Here is a 22,873-nt window from a genome sequence, read left to right as displayed (position 1 = left end):
TTTTCAGTAGCAGCATCCTCACAGCAGCAACCAGATGTCTCTCACTGTCACGGGGCTTTGTCTTAAGAGAAGACCATTGGAGATGCTGTCCTCTGTACTCGTTGTAGACACAGTAAAAGGTGATTTTTCTAGAAGGAGAACGATATTCACTGGTACTACTTTAAGACTGTAAAAGGAAAGCACACCTATATTCACATTGTTGCTAAATTGACCTTGCTTATAGAAACCTTTTGAAAGGTGTGAGTTTGAGTACTCAGGATCTGGAGGAATGCAGACTGCCTGCTCTGACGTTGAGTGTCCAAATCACGCATTTTTTTCAGGAAATCATCATTGAGGGCCCACTTAGTGCTCTCTGTTGCTGGTTCCCAGTGACGGTGTGACAAACCAGCTCCCTGTGACTAAGCAGCTCGTGGCCTGTTAGGGCAGAGCAGACATTTACACAGGAACTTACAGTCAGTCAATACGGGAAAATCCAAGTGACATGGGAATGTTTAAATGAGGCATCTGACAGATGTGGGGTGGTTCCAGAAGGCTCCAGAGGTGATAGTGTCCAGCCTGGCCCCTAACAGGTGAGGATGAGCTGTTTGGGTCAGTGGGGAGGAGAGCAGCATGTTTGGCAAAGCTGGGGAGGGGACTGTGCTGCCAACATGAGGCTGGGGAGCCCAACTGGGAGCACGTCCTGAAGGTCTGGAGTCAGGTCATTGAGAATAATGAACCTGGGGTGCGACCGTGGCGGTTAGCAGGGCAGCCAGTTGTAATAATCCGTGTGCAGTGACGTTGGCCTTTATGGTTACAGCAGACACGGGGATGGAGGGAAGGGAATCGATTTCAGGGCGACTTGGCCTGTGGCGCCAGCAGGACCAGGTGATGCGTGTACGGAGGCCAGGAGGTGGTTGGAATCTCGGTGGCACCTGAGTCTCTGACTTGAGGACCTGGTGGGTGGTGGCATCTTTTATCACCCAGGGAGCACTGGAGGAAGAGCTTCTTTTGGGGGGATAATGATTCCATTCAAATATGCTAATTTGAGGTATTTTTTAGGATACCTTGTGAGGCCATTAATTAGACTGATCTTAAACTTAAGATAGATCTAGAGGTAAATGTTTTAGATGTCATCAGCCTGGATATACTTGAAGTTGTGGAGTGGAATCCAGAAGGGACATCAGTGAGTGGGAACTGCAGTCTCACAGGGTGGCATGGCTAGGAGGAAGACGGGGTTGGGGCGGGGGCTGTAGACCTGTCTGTCGTGGTGCACGATACCTTTTCAGCTAACAGACCCCTTCTGAGCTGCCGGATAGCATCTGAAAATTTAAAGACATACTATGGAAGAGTTGGGCAAAATCAAAGTCAAAACTTCTAACGAAGTTAGACGCTTTGTTTGTTGGGAGGCTGTTTAAAATGCCCATATGGAGAAGGAAGTGGAGGCTGAAAATCACAGAGGAGGAACAGATGGATTCAGAGTGAGGGGTACGGGTTAGCCTTTAAGGGCATGCTAGGAGGGAAAGGCGGGCTTGGAGTGACTGGGAGGCACGAGGGATGCAGGCAGAGCTGAGACCAAGACAGCGAAGCAGTGCGAACCTGGTGGAGCCAGGGCTGCAGGATGGTGAGGCTGGGAGTGAGGGAGAGAAGGGGAAGGTCCCGGGCAGCACTGGGATGGGCTGGAGTGGGATGTCAGGAGTTTAGGTGGCACTGAGCATTGCATCACAGTGTTGTTTGGTAGATGTGTTTGTTCCGTTTTGTGGCCATTCGGGAGCATTTTTATTTCCCAGTGTGACATTAAAGAATCTAGAGCATTAATCAGAGAAATTGTACACTCAAGAAAATCAGAGATTCTGAAATAGAATTAGTGATTTAATCACTAATCACTGTGTATCTACTTTCAGATTGATTTGAAGCCAGGGAAAAAAATTCCTGGTTTCTTAATAGAGCAACAGTGAAATGTAGAAGATGTTGGCAAAGGCATATTCGTGCCATGAAAAACCGGCATATTACTCAGATGCTGCTGGCTTGACTGACCCTGAAAAGAACTCTGGAGGAAGCCTCAGAAATGCAGGCGGAGCAGAGCAGCACAGCCCTGAGCGTTCATGGGACTGAGCTGCTTCTGTCACGCGCGGAGCACCCAGCAGGGGCTAGAAAATGGAGAATAGCCACAAAAAATTTTTATGCTTCTGTAACAAATCTAGAGTCCCTCAGAGAAAGTGCTGATAGTAGCCGGCTTCGCATTTTTAGGTGAAGGTAAACTTATAGGTGAAGTTTCACCTTTCATTTTTCGATGAAATCTACAGTTTTGTCAGTCGGCTTAAACCTCTTCTGAAAGAGGTCAGGATGGATAAGTATAACCTGGATAGTTGCTTGAAAAGGCAGAAAATAAAACAGATTGTACTCACTGTGCACAGGTGCACAGCTCAATGTTAGGGTCACACTGAGCATGTACCTGGGAAGGGTTGATGGAGACGTCGATGTCAGGGTGAGACCTGCGAGTCGTGGCTTGTGACTTGTAGAATTCGTGACTTTGTTTCCCAATGAAAAGATCCACCAGAGTTCTGTGATAATATTAACATAAAAATACAAAAACCTTCCACAAGTGGTTTCTAAACTATTTCATATAACTTTGCTGCACTGGAGAGAATTAAATCACATCCGAGAAATATCTTGAGGACAAATCTGTGTACGCTCCGTGCACCTGTAGAATGTTTTAAATACTCACCGTTCTCCAGGGAAGACTGGCTGTAGATTTTCTGTTATAGTCCAGTGACTTCAGTGGGGGAAGACACAGTCCTCTCATCTGAGCTCTGCATTAAAACCTAAAATTCAGTGCAAGTGGTATTTTCCTTAGAATCTTACTGAAACCATAACATGGCTGAACATCACTTAAAACAACACGTTATTATGCCCCTTTACATTGAAAAGTAATTGTAGTTCGAGGGATTTTGAGTATTATTCGATTAGAAATCTTAGACTCTATTTATAGTTTTAGTAGGGAAAAGTACACTCATAATTCTAGGATTTCAGATGAACCTCAAAGCTGAACCCTTTCTTCGGATACACATTGACCATCTCTGTGGGTTGTAGATTCCTAATGGCAAGAAGGATACTTGGGGTATGTGGAGCGCACACTGTGCTGCAGGAACCTCGTGAGTACAGATGCCTGGCAGATGTCCCGGGTCTGCCAGAAGCCCTGTGAGTACAGATGCTGGGCATATGTCACAGGTTTGCAGGAAGCCTCATGAGTACAGATGCTAGGCAGATGTCACAGGTATGAGGGCAACTCGGTCTCTTCTGAGGGTGTTAGAGCTGAAAGTGCATCTCATGGCTGTGGACACTATAGTTCACTGTGTTTAAGTGTCTGCGGGGCCATGTAAGGAGCACTGAGGATTCTTTGCAGAGTTGTAAACTTTGTAAGTAAATCTTGGATATGCCTCTGATACATCAGTCATAGCCATTGGCAGGGGAGGTGCTTGAGCACTTGAGTGGGTGTGTTCCCCTGTGAGGCGCTGGGTGGCACATGGATGTGGACGAGGGCCCTTCGGAGCCTCCTGGTTGGTTAGGTTGCCACCTCCCGCCTGTTCATTGCCTGAGGGACAGTGTGTCATCCCTCTCTTTAAAAAATGAATTTGCTCCTTCTGAAAGGTGCATAGTCTAAGTCTGCCATCAGTGATCCCTAACTAAAAATTCTTCTGCCTCTTTAAAAGCAAGTTCTTTTTTTGTCTTTTGAAATTTTTTTTTTAAACATCTTTCTTACTGGCTGCCATATATTTCATTTAGGTAAGTGCTGGTATATAATGTATATTGATGTCTGCTTTACACCTCTCTGGCTAGCCTCTGTGTTCTAGAATTCTAGCCCCTTCCCTAGGCCCAGGCACCAGGGAGGTGAGGAGTGTCCTCCTCTACAGTGCGCCCTCCTCCTTTCCCTGGTGCACGGCACATCCCTGGAGACCAGGCACGAGGGTTGGGTGGTGATGCTGCCTGTTAGTGGAATCTGTGCTTTCGGACAGCGTTCATGCAATTCACATACATATTTCATGCTTGTATAAGTTGATCATCTGTTTAAGGATTTACATTTTTGTAAGGCTTAGAATTCTGTCTCCTCCTCTCCCACTTTTCTCTACTGACCAGGCTGTCAAGTGTTAAACCAAGACAGCAAAACTGCAAGGTGTCAGTTAATCTTCAGCTTACAGAAAGAGTGTTTTAGAAAGTTTGCATTGCCATTGTTATTTTTACACACCTCTATAAAGAGGCTTAAGTCCCACTACTTCTTTACTCTCTTGAGAAGAGGCAAGACTGACGTCTCACATAACTGCATGAGTAGCAAGTCTCGATCTCGTTATCGAGGTAACTCATTGAGGGTATTTGAAGCAGTAACAAAACATGTCCAAGCTGACCTGTGCTACAAAGCCTTTTTGTAATCACCTCACCGATGGGCCTAGCTCTGATTTGTAATCACCTCACTGATGGGCCTAGCTCTGATTTGAGCCATCACATACATTAGTATAACAATATGCTGCCATAGTCTTTGAACAAAAAATTAAAAGTATGAGCAGAGAACTGTGCTCTGTGGTGACCTTCCAGCCTGGTGATGGTTTGTGATCTCCTAAAGGATAAAAGGAGAGTCTGAGCTCGTCCCTGACTTCCCTCGAGGCTCCTCTTTCTCACAGGCGGTAAGGCCACAGTCGGTTCCTTAAAGAAATATCACCTTTATCTCCAAAGAGCAAGGGAATAGTAAATGTTTCACGCACAGCAGGCAGACTAATTGTAAAGCCATGAAGCGGAGCTTCTGTTTATTCAGTGCACTGCATTATTATAAAATAAATGTTTTGTATTTAATTTTTAAATACAATTATATTTTGTTTCATGTATTCCTTATTAGGCTCCTATTAGGTAAAGTAGTATAGTACTACTTGGTTAGATAGCTCAGTTCTCGTTTAGCTTGAACTGTTCAGAAATTGGTTATGGAGAGGTTGTTTCCTGTTAAGGGGTCAAGAATTTAAATGACTGATTTTTTGTTTTCAGATAGCTTGCAGGTGGGTAAGGGAGAACAGCACGTTGTTGGTAAGCGTACCTGCAGTGCACCTCTGATGTCAGCTCTTCCCTTGCAGAGTTCTCTGGGGTGCTGCACCAGTGTCATGTTTTGGCCTCTGAGATGGTCCATTTCATTCATCAGATGCAGTATTACATCACATTTGAGGTACACATCGGTCACTGTGTTGATTTTAGTTTCAATAAGTCATGTCTTGGCTTTTACATGGTATATATATATATGTGGGTGTATATATGTGTGTGTGTGTATGTGTGTGTATATATATATATATTTTTTTTTTTCTTTTTTTTTTGAGATGGAATCTTGCTATTGCCTAGGCTGGAGTGCAATGGCATGATATCAGCTCACTGCAACCTCCCCCTCCTGGGTTCAAGCAATTCTCCAGCCTCAGACTCCTGAGTAGCTGGCATTACAGGCACCCACCATCACTCCCAGCTGATTTTTGTATTTTTAGTAGAGACGGGGTTTCACCATGTTGGCCAGGCTGGTTTCGAACTCCTGATCTCAGGTGATCCGCCCGCCTCGGCCTCCCATAGATGGTATATATTTTATGAGTGATGCTACACTGGGAAGAACATGAGCTTATCTAGCATCTTTAAATTGTTGTTTCCCAGGTGCTTGAATGTTCTTGGGATGAGCTTTGGAACAAAGTCCAGCAGGCCCAGGATTTGGATCACATCATTGCTGCACACGAGGTGTTCTTAGACACCATCATCTCCCGCTGCCTGCTGGATGGTGACTCCAGGGTAAGACTCCGACCTGCTTAGAAATAAGAAACCAAAAGAATAATCTTCTTTTCTTGGGTTCTTGTCAAGTGAGGGAATCTTAGAAATCCCCTGATGCAGCCACTTTGGTAATAGTTCAGATAATTGTATTACAAGTTTAATGTTGAAGGTACAGTTTCTGAACAGAATTGGAACAGTAGTGCAGTAGTGCTGAAACAAGAATATACTCTAAACTAGATATAAAAATGGTAGAAAATAATAATGCCTTTTCATTTTCTAGATATAATGATATCCTATTGTGGTATTCAAAAGAGAAAATCATGAGTTTTGAGGTTAATATCTGAACAAAATAAGCAACACAATATAAGAACAAAACAGGCCAGGCACGGTGGCTCACGCTTGTCATCCCAGCACTTTGGGAGGCCGAGGCGGGTGGATCACCTGAGGTCAGAAGTTCGAGACCAGCCTGGCCAACATGGTGAAACCCTGTCTCTATTAAAAATACAGAAACACTAGCCGGGAGTGGTGGTGTGTGCCTGTAATCCCAGCTACTTGGGAGGCTAAGACAGGAGCATCACTTGAACCTGGGAGGCAGAGGTTGCAGTGAGCTGAGATCATGCCATTGCACTGCAACCTGGGCAATAGAGTGAGACTCTGTCTCAAAAAAAAACAAAACACATGGTAACATGTATGACATTTTTTGCAAACATTCTTTTACTTTAGGGTCCATGTTCTGAAAGTTGCACGTTCCATGTGGCAAATCTTCCTGGAGTTCTGCTTTTATCCTGAGGTCTGGGGCAAGAAGGAACCACATTGCTTTCACTTGAAGCAAATATATTGTGAAGCAGGGGGCAAATATCAAATGCATTTTTGACATGAACTCCGTGACTTCACAGACGTTTCCGGCTGGTAGAGGCTGCCTCCAGCTGGGCCTGCACTCTCCTCGGGGCCTGTCAGTGGAAAACACACCACTTCAGGGCCTTTACTTCATCTAAATTTTAGTTATGTGGTTAACCAGCCATGAATTCTGTTATTAAAGAGCTAACATGTCAAAAAATGGTTCAGATCAAAGCTGCTTCTATATGGAATGTTTTTCATGTTTTTATAAATATGTGGAAATTATGTCAGAAAAATAATTTAAAATACTTTGAGAATAATTAATAATTAAAGAAATATACATCTTGAGGTTTGAGGCCCTTGAAACCTCTGTTACTAACCCTGGTCATGTTACTGGACTAAAACCACAGAAGGTTTCATGGTGACTGCCAGCCGTTGCCTCTCTGTATTCAGCAGATGCCGATGAGCATCGTCTGCACATGTTGAGGACCTCTGTGTTCCTGGACTCATGTGCCCTTGGCCAGCGTGGCCTGTCTCACGGTGCAGTTGCATGGCAAGACAGACACGGGCTCTGTAGCCAGGTAGACCGAGGGCTGAGTTTCACTTCATAGCTTTTGACTCCAGTGTTCTGTTTTAAAGGGTGTGATCCTAGTCTCTTCAATAGTTTGTAAGAATTATATAATTTAAGTATAATGTTGACCACAGTGACTGGCAGGTAGGTGTTAGTTGCTATTTTGTGCCTGGGTGTGGGTTTTACAGAGGTGTTTACAGTCACTAGATTTCATGCATTTCAGAAAATGTTTGAACTACTGAGGACTATACCCATACTGGTATCAGTCCAGTTGTGGCAAATGAGTAACACTCCACACAGCCGACAGATAATGTAGGAGATTTAGCCCACTTACAGGTATGAACATTCTGTATAAGATAAATTGTTATAGCTTTTGCTCCAGACAGTTTCCACTGATAAGAACCCTATCTGGGGGAGAAAAATCTTCCCATTTGTAGCACAGTGCTCTTGTGAAATTGGGAAGTGGGGTGTTTGTGTGTGTGTTGGTCCCACCTGACGTCGTTGAAGGAGTCATGCCAGAGGCTTCATGATCGTTTCTGAACTTGCCTTTGCTGATGGCTTTACTCTTAATTTGATGATTTGTTTAAAATGAGTTTTTTTTTTAATAAAAAGAAACCCAGCATGTAAAGCAGATTAAAACAATCCATTATTGACCTAAGCAATTTTAAGTATAACATTTTTATTATGTCACTCACTAAGAAAACCAGGACGGTTCTGATACATATAATTTTGAAGCTGGAGTCTGTGCCTGTTTTTGTGGTTTTTGTTTGTGCATTGTTGAGAGAAACTGTGAATTGGAGTGAATTGGTACCACTGAGGTTGCCAAAGAACGGCTTCCTGCAGGTGCCCTGTGCAGACAGATTGCCAGCAAAGCCTTGCCTGGTGCTGTGTGTGGACAGATTGCCAGCAAAGCCCTGCCTGGCAGCCTGAGCTTGAAGTCGATGTCAGTGGGTCACCTTGTAGATAGATTAACTCTTCCAAAGATAGTAAATTATTCTTTATTAGACTACATAAAGAAACAAATTAGAGAAACCTTTACTAAAAACAACAGATTAAACCGTCTCTTTTATGTTGCTTATTTAAGATCCTGTCAACAGGACAGAACAGCTTCTAAGATGAGAACATGTAAGATGGAAGATGTGTTTACTGCATTCATCATGTGGTGGTTTTATGTTAGGAACAGCATCCCTTGATCACATCCTTCTGTCATTTGCCAAATCAGTCCACATTGTTTTTGTTGCCATGTACTTTGGAGACCTGATTTTGCATAAGGGCATTGTAGTGAGTGAAAGAGAGCATGGGTTGTTCACTGCCCAATACTGAGTTCTCCTGCTTCCGTTTGTTCCAAAACCAGTCAGCAAATACTCATTTCAGCTTTGTCTCGCTTGAGATCAGACATTAGTTCAGCTCTGAATGGTGCTGCTGTGACTTAGCAAATGAATTTTGAACCAAAGCATCGCCAGCCTTTCATAACGGAAAATATTTTTGCAGAATAGTATTAGTCCATTAGACAATGGGTGGTGAGAAGTGGCATTGCAAATGTCTTCATTAACTGTAAAATTGTGTTAAAAATAGAGTTAACTCAACTTCTTAGTTTCTCCCCAAATCGACTGTGTTGTGTCTTCCCAACCACGGGCTTGGAACCTTTCCTGTTATCTCGGTTTCTTTTATGCTTCTCAAGTACAGTTGCGTCATTTTTCTCCTATAAACTTCTTGCAAATCTTTTGTTACATTATTGCTACATTTGAGAAATTTGGCTGGTCTGAAATGGTATTGATTTTATGACTTTGATCTCTAATTTTTCTAGTCTAATATTTTCTTGGCACATATTTTTTATAAATCAAACCAGTTTTGTTTCTTTCATTCCACACAGTCTGCCTTTGCTGCTTTTTCACACTTCAGAGTGTTAGCTAGGCTGACTCTAAGCACAAAGGGAACCCCAGTCTTATTCCTGGCGTTAAAGTGATGCTTTGCTGCTTCACCATTGGCTGTTGTGTTTGCAAAGACATTTGATAGGACCTTTGTCAAACTAAGAGGGTCTGCCCTACTCCTCGTTTGCTTAGATGCTTTATTTAAATCATGAGTGGGTGTTGAATTTTATCACGGTTTTCTTCTGCACTATTGAAATTAATCCCCGCTCTGCCCTCAGACTGTTAGTGTGTTTTTCAAACCTAAGATGGCAGAGGGTAGAATTAACCTTTCTCTTCAGTCATAGCACACTGCCATCAGTGGTCCATGAAAAGCCTCTCATATTTTGTTAGGTTTAATTTTATCTTCTGCCCTGCCAATACTCCAATTCCTCTACCCCCTTCCCTGCTGTTTGCGGCAGTTTTAATGTGTTTGCTCTATGGCCTTGGGTATATAGATGGTATTTTCTGTGGATACATTTTTAATTTATGTAAATGATTTTGTGTTGTAGATTTCATTATGTCCTTCCATGCCACACTACGAGAAAGATTAATGAAGTACAGTAGTTGTTTACTGAAAGTTACTGTGCAGTAGTTATAAGGGATGAACGGGAGATCCCTGCTGTGACACTGATATTTGTTTAAAACATTAGGAGTTTTTTCCTCATATTAAGGTATCCTTTTATTCCTGGTATAAAATATGATACACTTTTTAAAAACCGTGCTGAATTTGCTTTTTATATTTTACTAAGTACTTCCTTTCTTATGTTTTTGATTACCTGCTTTTGCTATATCTATAGAAAAATGGAGATGCTTTCCTATTCTTTTTTTTTTTTTTTTTTTTTTTTTTTTTTTTTGAGTTGGAGTCTTGCTCGTCACCCAGGCTGGAGTGCAGTGGCATGATCTCGGCTCACTGCAAGCTCCGCCTCCTGGGTTCATGCCATTCTCCTGCCTCAGCCTCCAGAGTAGCTGGGACTACAGGTGCCCACCACCACGCTCGGCTAGTTTTTTGTATTTTTGGTAGAGGCGGGGTTTCACTGTGTTAGCCAGGATGGTCTCGATCTCCTGACCTCGTGATCCGCCTGCCTCAGCCTCCCAAAGTGCTGGGATTACAGGCGTGAGCCACTGTGCCCGGCTCCTATTCGTTTTTAAGTCTTGGAATAGTTTTACTTATTACTACCTGCTATCTAGCTTTGAAATTTGGTCAGAACTTCATTTTTGTAAACTTGTGAGGATTGGAGATGATTTGCAGAGAGCTCCTGGCCCACCCTGGGACTCGGGCAGTCACAGTTGCTCTTGTTACAGGTGCAGGTGGTGCATGTTTTGCTGGTGCCCAGCGCAGCACTGCTCGGCAGGAGGGTTCAGGATATGTGTGGTGAGGGAATGAATGAACAGCTAATGAACACTTTGGGAATTTTAGTTGATATCTTTTATATCTTTTCACTAAATATCAATGTTTTAAGAAACTTAGCTTGTTGAGGCTCTATTCATGAAACATTGTCATCTCTTTCAGGCACTCTTAAATCAACTTAGAGCTGTGTTTGATCAAATTATTGAACTTCAGAATGCTCAAGATGCCATATACAGAGCTGCTCTGGAAGAATTGCAGAGACGATTACAGTTTGAAGAGAAAAAGAAACAGCGTGAAATTGAGGTATGGTCTTTACACTTGTGAATTTATCTATTTGAATAATGAACTCCTTGCCACACACGATAATCACAAATGCCAACAAATAACTTACTTGCCAAAATTGTCAGACAGGTTGAGATGTGCCTATACTGCGTTTGAAGTCCTGAGAAATCACTGACAGTTGTAAAGAGAGAGGGGCCACCCTCACTGTCATCATCATCCTGTTTCACAAAATAAATAAAAACAGCAACATTGATGAGAATCACAAGTCTCCTGCCTGTTTTCGTTACTAAGTGCCACAATGCCGACGTCACCTGTCGGAGTCTCCACAGCCGCCTCCACTGTGCATCACTCTGGTGTTTGAAGCTTGTGGATCATGCACCATGCTGCATTTTGTAAACGTGTGCATCTACAGATGCTCCTGAACTTACAGCAGGCTTATGTCCCAATAAGCACCTTCTACATTGAAAGTGCATTTAATACAGATGGAGCATCCCTAATCTGAAATATGAAAAGCTCCTAAACCTGAAACTTTTTCATCTCTGACATGATGTCACAAGTGGGAAATTACACACCTGACTCCTTTGCTTTCTGATGGCTTATTGTACACAAACTTTGTTTCCTGCAGAAAATTATAAAAAATATATAAGTTTACCTTCAGGCTACTATGTATTTAAGGTGTGTATGAAGCACGAATGAATTTCATGTGTAGACTTGCGTCCCCTCTCCAAGACATCTCATTGTGTATATGCAAATACTGCAAAATCTGAAATTCAAAATACTTCTGGTCCCAGGCATTTCAGATAAAGGATACTCAACCTGTACCCTGATAAACCCATTGTTAAAGTAAAAAAAACCTTAAGTCACACAATCTTAAGTTGGAGACTGTGTATGTATGTTTATATACCTGTAATGTAAGTATATGTGTATATATAATATGTATAGGTATATATGTATGTGTGTGTGTGCATTGCATGTGTGTGTGTTTACAGGTACATGCATATATGTGTGTGTGTACATGTATGTGTACATGAACCAAATTTCTGTACTTAAACAGTTATTTTCAGATTTATTAAGCAAGTTTGGCTGTTTATGGGATTTCTTTTATTTTCTATGATCTGTATAATCTTTTACTTTTTCAAGATACAGTCATGTGCCATACAACATTTTGGTCAATGACAGACTGCATATATGACAGTGGTCCCATAAAATTATAATGCCGTGTTTTCACTGTACCTTTTCTACGTTTAGATATGTTAGCTACACAAATACTTACCATTGTGTTACAGTTGCCTACAGTGTTTAGTACAGTCACACGCTGCCCAGGTTTGCAGCCTGGGAGCATAAGCTGTGCCATATAGCCAGGGTGTCGGCGGCTGCACCGCTGAGGTTTGTGTAAGGCACTCAGTGATGTTCACACAGGGACAAAACCACCCAGCGATGCATTTCTCGGCATGTGTCTGTCTTTAATGTCATATGACGGTACTAACTCATGGGATTGTCAAAGACATGATTCAGTCAGTACAGTTCGGTTAGTTTTACTTTTGAGTATTGTTTTCCTTAAAGCCTGTGTTAGAGGACCACATGTAGCTTAGAGAGTGCTCCACGGGGAGCACAAGTTATTTCTTTGGTGTATTTTGGAAACATTTGTATCGCTGAGGGCTCTCATTATTCAGAGCGGATTTCGGTAATTCTGAAGTGTTGTCGAGTTGGCACACAGAAGCTCCTGGACCCCGTCCAGGCAACCCTGTGGATAACTTAAAGTCAGACGTACTCACGATTCTGCCTAACTCTGTAACTTCCTGACTTTGTGCCTTTGGGTGGCTCACCTCCCTGAGATGTCGTTTCCTTATCTGTAAAATGGGTGATAAGGAATATGACCTCACAGGGTCACTTACCTGTGTGTGATGATATATGACGCTTATTTAGTAGGCGTTCAGTGCATGCTGGCCACTGCCATTTGTAAAACTGCCCGTGTGCCCCAGAGAAGCTTCCATTCTAGAGAATTACTAAACTGTCTAAAAATCGACCAAAATCAGTTCTTCGGATTTTAATCCTGTGCTAATAGCACATCCGCCGGCCATGTGGGAGTGGAAGGTTCTCTTGGGCACTTAGCTGTCACAGTGAGTGGGACAGATGAACAGGCCACGTCCATGCTGATTCAGGATATTCCATTCAGACTTCCTTAAGGATACAGGAAGAGACACAAAAGCTAAAACCGTATCCGAGAAGTTAGTTAAGTTCAAAAGGCAAGATGATATTCAAAGCCATCATTTCAACCTGAGGTCCCCTGAAAGTTCTGAAGAGATCATGCAAGTCGCCTCCTGGAAAGGGGACAGAGGCCCGGGTGTGTGCTGGGACCGAAGCGGCGCCCGCCGGCTGCACCCCCTGGTGCCGCCATGTCCTCCTTGTGCTGCCGTTGGGTGGGGGACTCCAAAGGGTCCTTCTCCTCCTCCTCATGGCGCTTCTGTTTCTTTCCACTTTTCTTCTCACACACTATAAATATCAATTTATAGTGATTTTACAATACAAATGTAGGATTAAAGGACTTTTACTTTCATTTTTTATCAAGGTATCTTCAATGTTGAAAACCTTGGTTTCTAACATGATGATACTTAATTATTTGCCGTCTTATGATAATGCATCCGTGCACACACCCATACGTGTGACTGTCTCAGAATGAGAATCCCGATGCTGCCACCGATATGGAAACCGTATAGTTTTGAAAATAGTTTTACTTTTTTTGCAGTTTTTTTTTTGAGGGAAAAAATATTTCTTCTATTATTCTAATAATTTTTAAAAATTTTTTACCGAAATTTTTTCCACTGAATAGAAGCGTTCAAATTCCACGTGGTAATGTCCTTGAAATTATTCTGCTCCCATAAAGGTCTTCCACCAACTCACTGCACGGCTGGGTTAAGTGGTTTAATTTTGGCTTTTAATTTGTAGGGATTGCTTTTACTTATCAAACAGAATTGAATATAGTTATCTAAGATAGTAACCTGATGCCACAACAGAGCATCTGGGGAGTTTGGTTTTGTTGCTGTCTGTGTCCTAGTATTGTAAACAAGGATTGCGAAATCCACAGTATTATCACACTGGTAGATCAAAACGATAATGTGTTACAAGTTTCAGCTTATTCCAAGCATAGAACCCTCCCTGTTATCATTCTAATGAAATTATTGTAATTCATGTTTATAAACTAAAGGGGAAAAATCATATGATCATCTCAATAGATGGAGAAAATCATTTAATATCAAGTAAAACCCAATAAAAAGGTTTGCATGAATAATCTTATAATAAAACATCATACTTGGGGTGAAATATTGGAAGCACATCCCTGGATGAGACACACACACTCCTGCACTGATGCTCCCAGCCAGGGCTGCGAGCTGAGAGCAAGTACAGAGAGAAGGAAAGAAAGCTGGCATTTTGTTGTTGTTACAAAAGTCTGTGGTTGTGTAGAATGAAACTAGACCCCTGTGTCTTCCCATGTACAAAAATCAGATCGAAATGGATTAAAGACTTAAATCTAAGACCTCACATTATGGAACTACTAAAGGCAAACATTGGGGGAAACTAGGACATTGGTCTGGGCAAAGATGTCTTGAGTAATACTCTATGAGCAATGGCAAAAATGGACACATGGGGTCACAACAAGTTAACAAGCTTCTGCACCCAAAGGAAGCAATCAACAAAGTGAAGAGGCAGCCCAGAGAACGGGAGAAAATATCTGCAAACTACCCATTGGCGAGGGATTGATAACCAGAATATATAAGGAGCTCAAACAGCTTAACTGGAAAAAAACTAGTAATTCAGTTAAAAAATGGGCAAAGGATCTGAAAGGACATTTCTCGAAAGAAGACATGCAAATGGCAAACAGGCATCTGAAAAGGTGCTCAGCATCATGGATTATCGGAGACATGCAGATCAAAACTACAGTGTGCTGTCATCTCACCCCAGTTAAAATGGCTTTTATCCAAAAGTCAGGCAAGAACAAATGCTGACGAGGATGTGAAGAAAAGGGAACCCTCGCACACTGCTGAGGGAACGTGAATTAGTCCAGCCACCGTGGACGTAAGTTTATAGTCGAGTACATGTATGTCCTTAAGTTATAGAATAAGATCACCATAGTTAAAAGAGTGGTGTGGGCTCAAGGAAAGACAAGTAAGTGGAGCAGGGTAAGGTCCAGAAGCCCACAGGTAGACTTTACTCTGTGGCATGTGGCGCTGAGAGCCATGGGGCCTGGGCCTAATTAGGCAGCATTGGCTAATTTTAAACAGCTCAAAATATACTGTTTTACTCTACTAAGTTTAGATGTTTAATGTTAAAATTTTAAAGGCATACACCAACAAATGTTGGTCAGGATGTGAGACAACTCTTCTGCTGCTGGTTCTGGATAAAGTGGAATAACCACTTTGCAATACTGTTAGGCAGTGACCAGTGCTGAACTCAGGACTACTCTGACCCAGCATTCTCTCTCCTAGGTGTAGTGCCCAACAGAAGTGCGTCTCAGGCACACCAGGCTCCATTCCCACAGCCAGGGCGTCTCAGGCACACCAGGCCCCGTTCCCATAGCTGGGGCCTCTCAGGCACACCAGGCCCCGTTCCCATAGCCAGGGCTTCTCCGGGAGGAGAGGTGGTGATTGGAAGGGGCCACAGGAACATCTGGGTGCTGAGTTGCCCTTGCTCTGCATCTGCATAGGGGTGACCTGGGCATATTCATCTTGTGATAACTTATTAAGCTGTTCACGTATGAGTGTTTACACTTTTTTATTTGTGTTATACTACAGTAAAATAGTATATTTCAAAAATTTGTTTAAAGAAATAAAAGAAGTTGGTGAGGAAAAGATGGGAAGTAGTGTAAATACTGTTATTTCTTTATCTTTTGTAACCAAGCATCAAAAGATACTGTTTAAAGCTCATAAATGAAGTAAAACAGGTATACATATGTTAAAAGATGTTAGAGATATGAATAGAATGTTTTCTAAAATCAGATGGCAAAAGGAAGGAGGACAATAATTATTATTGCCCAGATTAGAATATTGATATCATCTGAAGAAAAAGATGGTATGTTTTATGAAGTATAGGTAAAAAGGTAACCACTGGGACACAGTGTCACTGCCTGGCTATTAGAAGAAATATAGGTGATATGGTAGAAGATTACCACCCTCAAACTGGAAAGCGTAGTATAAATATGAAGACAGAACTAAGAGCACATGTATGTCACGTCAATCAGGGGACTTGGGTTCAACCCACATAGTGAAAGAAAAAGCTGCTCAGTAGAGATGGTGTTTGCTTGATGCCCCGGGGGCGGTGCTGGATGGCTTGTAGCTGAGGGCGGAAGGTCATTATCTGGGCAGACCTACAAATTGGGAAGTTCTGGCCGGGCGCGGTGACTCACGCCTGTAATCCCAGCTCTTAGAGAGGCAGAGGTGGGAGGATAGCTTGAGCCCAGGAGTTGGAGACCTGCCTGGGCGTTGCCCGTTTTCCACAAAAAGGCGGGAGGGGGGAAGAAGACAAATTGGGAAGTTCTGGTGTAGAACAGAGTGATAGATAGTTTATAAAGAAAACAGTGGACATGAACAAGGCATATAAAGCAAATTAAATTCTTCGAAGGAAAGCAGGTTGTGGTTCAGAGCACAAAACAGTAAACATGGCAGGAAGGGCGCGTTGGAGTGATGGGAGGAGCAGGGCACAGTGAGGACCACGCAGAGCAGGCTTCCTGCAAGGCCCAGGTCACGCCGTATCAGTACTCACTTAGAAAACCACCAGCAAACAAGGAGAAATGGGTCAAAACACATGGATATTAGATGAATAATCAGTTTCTTACAGACTATGAAAATAAAATGCACATAAATAAGAAAATATGAAAATTCATAACTGCCTATATTAATAAATTGGAGAGAATGAAAGTAAATAAACATCCCACTCAAAAAGTTGGAAAAGCAGGAATGAAACCTAAAGAAAAAGCCAAAGGACATAATTAGTAAAGATGAAAGTGAAAATTAGTGAATCAGAAAACAAGTTAATAAAGTCCAAGAGCTGGGCCTTTTTGGGGGCCAAGGAGTGGAGGGAAATTGGCCATGAAGGAATCTGAGAGGTTGTGGGAGGAGAAGGCACAAACTTACAAAACAAGTGAAAAGAACATACTCTTTTGCTCAGCTCTGTGGAAAAAATCTACTTGAAGGAAATGATTTTCCATAGGTTTCTGAAATTGGCCCCATGAGAGAAGGGAGATTGTAAGCAGAACAAATACTAAAGAAGAAACAGAGCCATCGAAGGGCTCCCGCCAAAAAGCATCAGGTCAGCCGTTCTGAGAAAGCCTCCCAAGCGCACCAGTGGTCAGCTTTGTGCTCTGTGAATTGTTTCAAGTCAGAAAAGGAGAGTTTCTAGCTTGTGTAGGAAGCATCACGAGGCTGATGCCCTATCTGAGAAAAAACAAATCTGGGTTATAAATATTGATGGACAAATTTCACATAAAATAGAATTGAAAAGTGGCTAGCAGAATTTAAAAGCATAATTTATGAAGACTGGGATTTATTTCAGGAATGCGTAGGTTTGGAAAATCCAGTAGTATAATTCACCATATTTGACAAGCGAATTAAATCATGGCTGGGAGCGGTGGCTCCTGCCTGTAATCCCTGCACTTTGGGAGGCCGAGGCGGGCAGATCACCTGAGGTCAGGAGTTCGAGACAAGCCTGGTCAACATGGTGAAACCTTGTCTGTACTAAAAATACAAAATTAGCCGCGCATGGTGGTTCATGCCTATAATCCCAGCTACTCGGGAGGCTGAGGCAGAAGAATCACTTGAACCCAGGAGGCTGAGGTTGCAGTGAGCCGAGGTCGCGCCATTGCATTCTAGCCTGGGAGAGCGAAACTCCACCTCAAAAAAAAAAAAAAAAAAAAATTCCTATATATGCTATCTGAGAAGACATTTAGTCAAATTCATCATTGATTGAAAATGATCTTAAAAATAGAAATAAATGGGTATATCTCCAGTACTGAAAAATACATCATGGTTAGGGAACTAGAAGCATTCTCATTAAAGTCAAGATACTAGTTTAAAGGGTGCAGACACTTTGAGCCAGCTGGTTCCACTTTCACACATACTGTCTTTGTTGTATAAAAGCGTGTACAGCATGAGGGAAGGATAGAAGGCTGTTTATCACACTAAATGAGATGAATTATATACATTGTTACATGTTATACAATGTGATATTAAAAACAACAGAGGCAGTTCTCTGTGCCCAAATGTGTTCATATGAAATATTTTCAAGATACATTGTTAACTGGAAAAAGTAAGCTGGAGAGCAGTCTGGCATCAGAAAATTACTGTGAAAGTGTTGAACAGTACAGACAGGCATAAAAAGCAGACACCTCCCGCTCCTCACATACCTGTTTTCAGCCCTACTCTGTAACCTGTTTTCCATCGTGATTTTACTTATATTTGGTACTTTTGATTCTCCAGGGCCAGTGGGGAGTGACGGCAGCAGAGGAAGAGGAGGAAAATAAGAGGATTGGAGAATTTAAAGAATCTATACCGAAAATGTGCTCACAGTTGCGAATATTGACCCATTTCTACCAGGTGTGTATGAGGAGTGGCTCTTCACACCCCTCTACCCATGTTCTGTTCCTGACACTTGCTTTCACAGTGACGAGAGCTGAGTCAGCCCTGTCAGTCTGGCACTTGTGTAGGTTTGAGTAGCACCCATGGTGGACCCTGTGACCCTCTGGGGGACTCAGGTATACCTGGGCTCCGGGCATTGCCAGTGTGCCGCCAGTGAGCACCCTGGCAAAGGGTGGCCCCTGTGCTCCCCCGTGGTGGGTGTGGGGACCCGGGGGTGGCCCCTGCACTCCTTTGTGCTGGGTATGGGGCCCCGGGGGTGGCCCCGGCACTTCCCTGTGGTGGGATATGGGGACCCAGGGGTAGCTCCTGTGCTCCCCCGTGGTGGGTGTGGGGACCCGGGGGTGGCCCCTGCACTCCTCTGTGCTGGGTATGGGGCCCCGGGGGTGGCCCTGGCACTTCCCTGTGGTGGGATATGGGGACCCAGGGGTAGCTCCTGCGCTCCCCCGTGGTGGGTGTGGGGACCTGGGGTGGCCCCTGCGCTTCCATGTGGTGGGATGTGGGGACCCAGGGCTAGCTCCTGTGCTCCCCCGTGGTGGGTGTGGGGACTCGGGGGTGGCCTCTGTGCTCCCCTGTGGTGGGACTGTGGGGACCTGCAGGCATCTCTGCAGCCTTCACTTGGGCTTTTCAGTGACTCCCAGTGGGGACCATCCCTGAGGCAGCTGCCCAGCCTGGGTGAGGGGCCGGCCAGCCAGCAGACATTGTATAGACCCCAGAAGGCTAGGGACGGCTGCTCTGCACGTCTGTACCTCTGCTTTTGCCTCCATGTATGGGTCCAGTTTCTCATTTCTTCCATTTCTCAGTGTGATCTTAGAAGTAGAGATGAAAAGATTTCATGAAAAATATTTGTGTTTAGTCGCTGATCAGTAATCGTGGAGCATCAATCCTGTAGCCCTCCAACATCGTGGGTTTGTGTGCTGGTGCCTTCATGTGGTTCAGAATTGAAAGTGAGACTCACTCGCTCTGTTCTGTGGGCATCTAGTTTGTTTCCCAGGTCCTCATACCTTTTTTTTTTTTTTTGAGATCAAGTCTCGCTCTGTCACCCAGGCTGCAGTGCAGTGGTGTGATCTTGGCTCACTGCAACCCTCACCTCGTGGGTTCAAACGATTCTACTGCCTCAGCCTCCTGAGTAGCTGGGATTACAAGCATGCACCACCACACCCGGCTAATTGTTATATTTTTAGTAGAGAACAGGGTTTCACTATGTTGGCCAGACTGGTCTTGAACTCCTGACCTCAAGTGATCCACCTGCCTCAGCCTCCCAAAGTGCTGGGATTACAGGCGTGAGTCACCATGCCCGGCCCTCATACTTTTTAAATATTCATTTTTCTTCAAAGTAACTAAGGAGGAACGTTGTCGCTTTTACAAGTGGTCTTACTCTGACCTTGGCCTACTTTTTGCATTCTTGTTGAAGTTCATAAAAGGGGTAGTGACTGGCAGTCATGTTGTGTGCACAGGCGTCCCTATTGAATGGTGTTTGGACACGATGCCTTCTTGAACTCATGTTATTTGTGCAGTATGTATTCCTGTTTCTTAAACATGGACACCTAGTGGTTAGGTCCACACAACTCACTAACATCAGATGGACAAATCCTTTGTGTGGCTACAAGGGAGCAGTGTGGAATTGTGAAGATTTGTCTGTGCTTATTTCTGAGAGAGACAACGATGTTCTTGTTCATGGTTCCACATTTCCCTGAGGGAGTTAATACATTTTTAAAAAGTAATTTTAATTACTGTAATCCCAATTTTACTCAAATTACAGTCTTAAATCTGAATGGTAATGATTTACAAAGAAGATTCTTTTCTGTAACAGCAGAAGTCTGTCTCTGCTCTCTGTGGTGGTGCCGGAGACAGCAGGGTGTTACTGCCATTGACTGGGAAAGAACATCCAGTCTCAAACCTGTGAAGAAATATTCTTAGATTTCCTTTTAGTCGGTTTCACAGATCGTTGTATTTCGATTTCATCACATCATCACAAAATAGGAAGTCATTTGGGCAATATAACTTCTTAGGCGTATTCTTCTCCCTTTAGGAGTGTTCTTCTCCCCTCACCTAAAAAGGCAGTGATACACACACACATATATGCACTCGTGCGCACACACACACAAAGTATTTGCCTGATCAGAGGTGAAGTTACTTTATCAACACACCAGAGCCTGTGCCCAGACCTGCCTGTGAGCTTTGGCATTCGTGTTTCTGACCAGAAGCTGGGAAGGGGCAGCGATAGCTGGTGAAGACTTGGGTGGGGCTTGGTGAGGGCACGGTGCCTCAGTGACTTTTCTCTGCAGATGAGGCCTTTCCAGGCCAGTAGCTCCCGTGAACAGATCAGCACCCGGTGGCATGGAGCAGGCTCCGGCACTGGGCAGGCATGGGCCTGTACTCAGTACGCAAGTCTTTCAGCCTGAAATAGAAGCAGCCAGTCCTTTCGTCTTATCAGAGTTAGGGGAAACTTCTGTCACATCTTTACAAACGCCCTTCAGTAACAGGATGGTAGTGACACCAGTGCCCATGAAGAGGGCGGCTGCAGCCTCACGTACAGCAGCTAGACCCACAGACCCGACCGATGCTCTCAATTTGTTCTCCAGTGAGGGCTCTAGGACGAAATCCTCTTTTGTGAGTCATGTGAAAGATGAACTCTGTGGCACTGAGTTCTGCATTCAAAATAAAAAGAATAGAATGTTCTAACATCTGTTACTTTGCTGTTTTGCTTATTCTTGTGGAACTTAAGAACAAAGTGAAAAAACCTATTGGTTAGTTGTTTTCAAATAAAATGTATTCTTCACTAATTTGTCCTTGTGAAAGGGCGCCTGTTCCTAATGCAGGTGCACTGGCCATCTGCACTCCAGGGTCCCAGCAGCTCTCGCTCCCTGGACACCTGCCCTGGTGGGCATTTACTAAGGCCCTGTTGATCTGGAAGGAAAAACAGACCCAACCCAAAGGGGATTAAGGTCTGGGGAATACATTTGTGGGTCGTTCTTTTCTGAAACAATATTTTACTCCTTTTGCTTCTTTTCAGGGTATTGTGCAGCAGTTTTTGGTGTTACTGACAACCAGCTCTGATGAAAGTCTTCGGTTTCTTAGCTTCAGGCTGGATTTCAATGAGCATTACAAAGCCAGGGAGCCCAGGCTCCGCGTGTCTCTGGGTACCAGGGGGCGGCGCAGCTCCCACACATGAAGCTTGCGGTCCTCGCAGGGAGCTGCAGATGATGTTCATTGCACTGCTAGACACGAAACCATCGACATCCTCCAGGACCTGCATGCGGCAGGTGTCCTGCCCTTCCGCCCACGAGTGCGCCATGTTTCAGTGGAGCGGCGTGCGGGAGAAGCCACGTCGTGGTTCTCACGTCGGAGTCGAATGCATTTGTAAATCACTAAGTCAAGTAGGCTGGCTGCCCTGTTCACATTTGTCTCTAAAAGTCTTCATCGCTAAAAGATACCACCATTTGCTGAGGCTTCTTAAGCTTTCTATGTTATACTTTATATTTGTCACTTTAAAAAATCCATTTCTTTTAGAAAAAATTAGGGTGATAGCATATTCATTAGTTAAGATGGTAACGTCATTACTATTTTTTTAACATCCTCTTTAGAGGTAATTTTTGTTAACATAACCAAAAATTAAATTGAAACAAAATGTCCCAACTAAGAACATATATAGAGCATTTTATTTTTTTTGAGTGTTGTAAAATATTAGCCTCTGTGAGATCCTTTGTATCTTAATGCATTACCTTTACACATATTTATTCTTATTTTCTCTCCTTCCAGAGTTTACATTTTTATATTTAATTTACTATTTCAGATTTTTAAAATAGTATAGAAAAAAGTAGGAGTGATAGAGAACAAAAATACTCTTACACAGTGCAACCCAAATACCGTGAATGCATCAGCTAAAGCAGCGTGTACATAGGAATGATGAGAAAAAGTTAATGGAGTATTTTATTTTCAAAGTTCCTGATAAGCATTGGAAAGAAATCGACATGGATAATGAAGATTTCCTTTTTCCTTGCCTATTTTTTCATTGTAAATATTTATATACTACTGACCAAGATGTTGGGGTGGGGGGGATTGTTTTTTGTAAAAATGTCATTATCAGGTCACATAAATCTGCCTTTATGTTGCATAAGTGAAAATTTAGAAAATTAAAAGCAATTATCTTTCAGAGGCATTCGTTATTTCTTGAATAGTTAGGAAGGGACAGTTTACTTGCTGGATTTGAGGGTTGATAGGATTTGATTTAATATACTACAGCATATGAATTATTTAATCAACGAAACCAGGAAATTAGACTTTGCATGACTTTCAGCGTAGAAGCAAAGGCAATGCCATCACTCAGGCCTCAGGAGCTTTAGTTACCTGAATCCACCTCTGACTCCTTTAGGTGTGAATTCCATTTAAAGCTAAAGGGGCTGTCGGGAATCTTGGCCATGCAGAAACGAATCCATGGCGAAGGCCAGAAATTCAATGTTATTTTAGTTTTAAACTTCATAAAGTCAGAAATTTGAAACAGGTTTTTCTACTGCAAGGTTTTCTAGAAATTATGGCA

The 22,873-nt window shown here is 43.1% G+C and overlaps 1 protein-coding gene across 1 annotated transcript in view; it reads left to right on the top strand.

Moving 5' to 3' along the window:
- TUBGCP3 (tubulin gamma complex associated protein 3) overlaps nucleotides 1-22,495 on the top strand; it is a 94,179-nt gene extending 71,684 nt beyond the window's left edge. The window contains exons 18-22 of the mRNA XM_010360087.2: nucleotides 5,094-5,182; nucleotides 5,650-5,781; nucleotides 10,589-10,729; nucleotides 18,178-18,294; nucleotides 21,350-22,495. Of these exons, the coding sequence (XP_010358389.1) occupies nucleotides 5,094-5,182; nucleotides 5,650-5,781; nucleotides 10,589-10,729; nucleotides 18,178-18,294; nucleotides 21,350-21,508 (638 nt within the window). The 3' untranslated portion in view covers nucleotides 21,509-22,495. The remainder of the gene's footprint in view (nucleotides 1-5,093; nucleotides 5,183-5,649; nucleotides 5,782-10,588; nucleotides 10,730-18,177; nucleotides 18,295-21,349) is intronic.
- Nucleotides 22,496-22,873: the final 378 nt, after the last annotated feature.

This window comes from Rhinopithecus roxellana, chromosome 18 (assembly GCF_007565055.1).
Source record: "Rhinopithecus roxellana isolate Shanxi Qingling chromosome 18, ASM756505v1, whole genome shotgun sequence".
Lineage (NCBI taxonomy): Eukaryota > Metazoa > Chordata > Mammalia > Primates > Cercopithecidae > Rhinopithecus > Rhinopithecus roxellana.
This window is presented reverse-complemented; position numbering and strand designations above follow the sequence as displayed.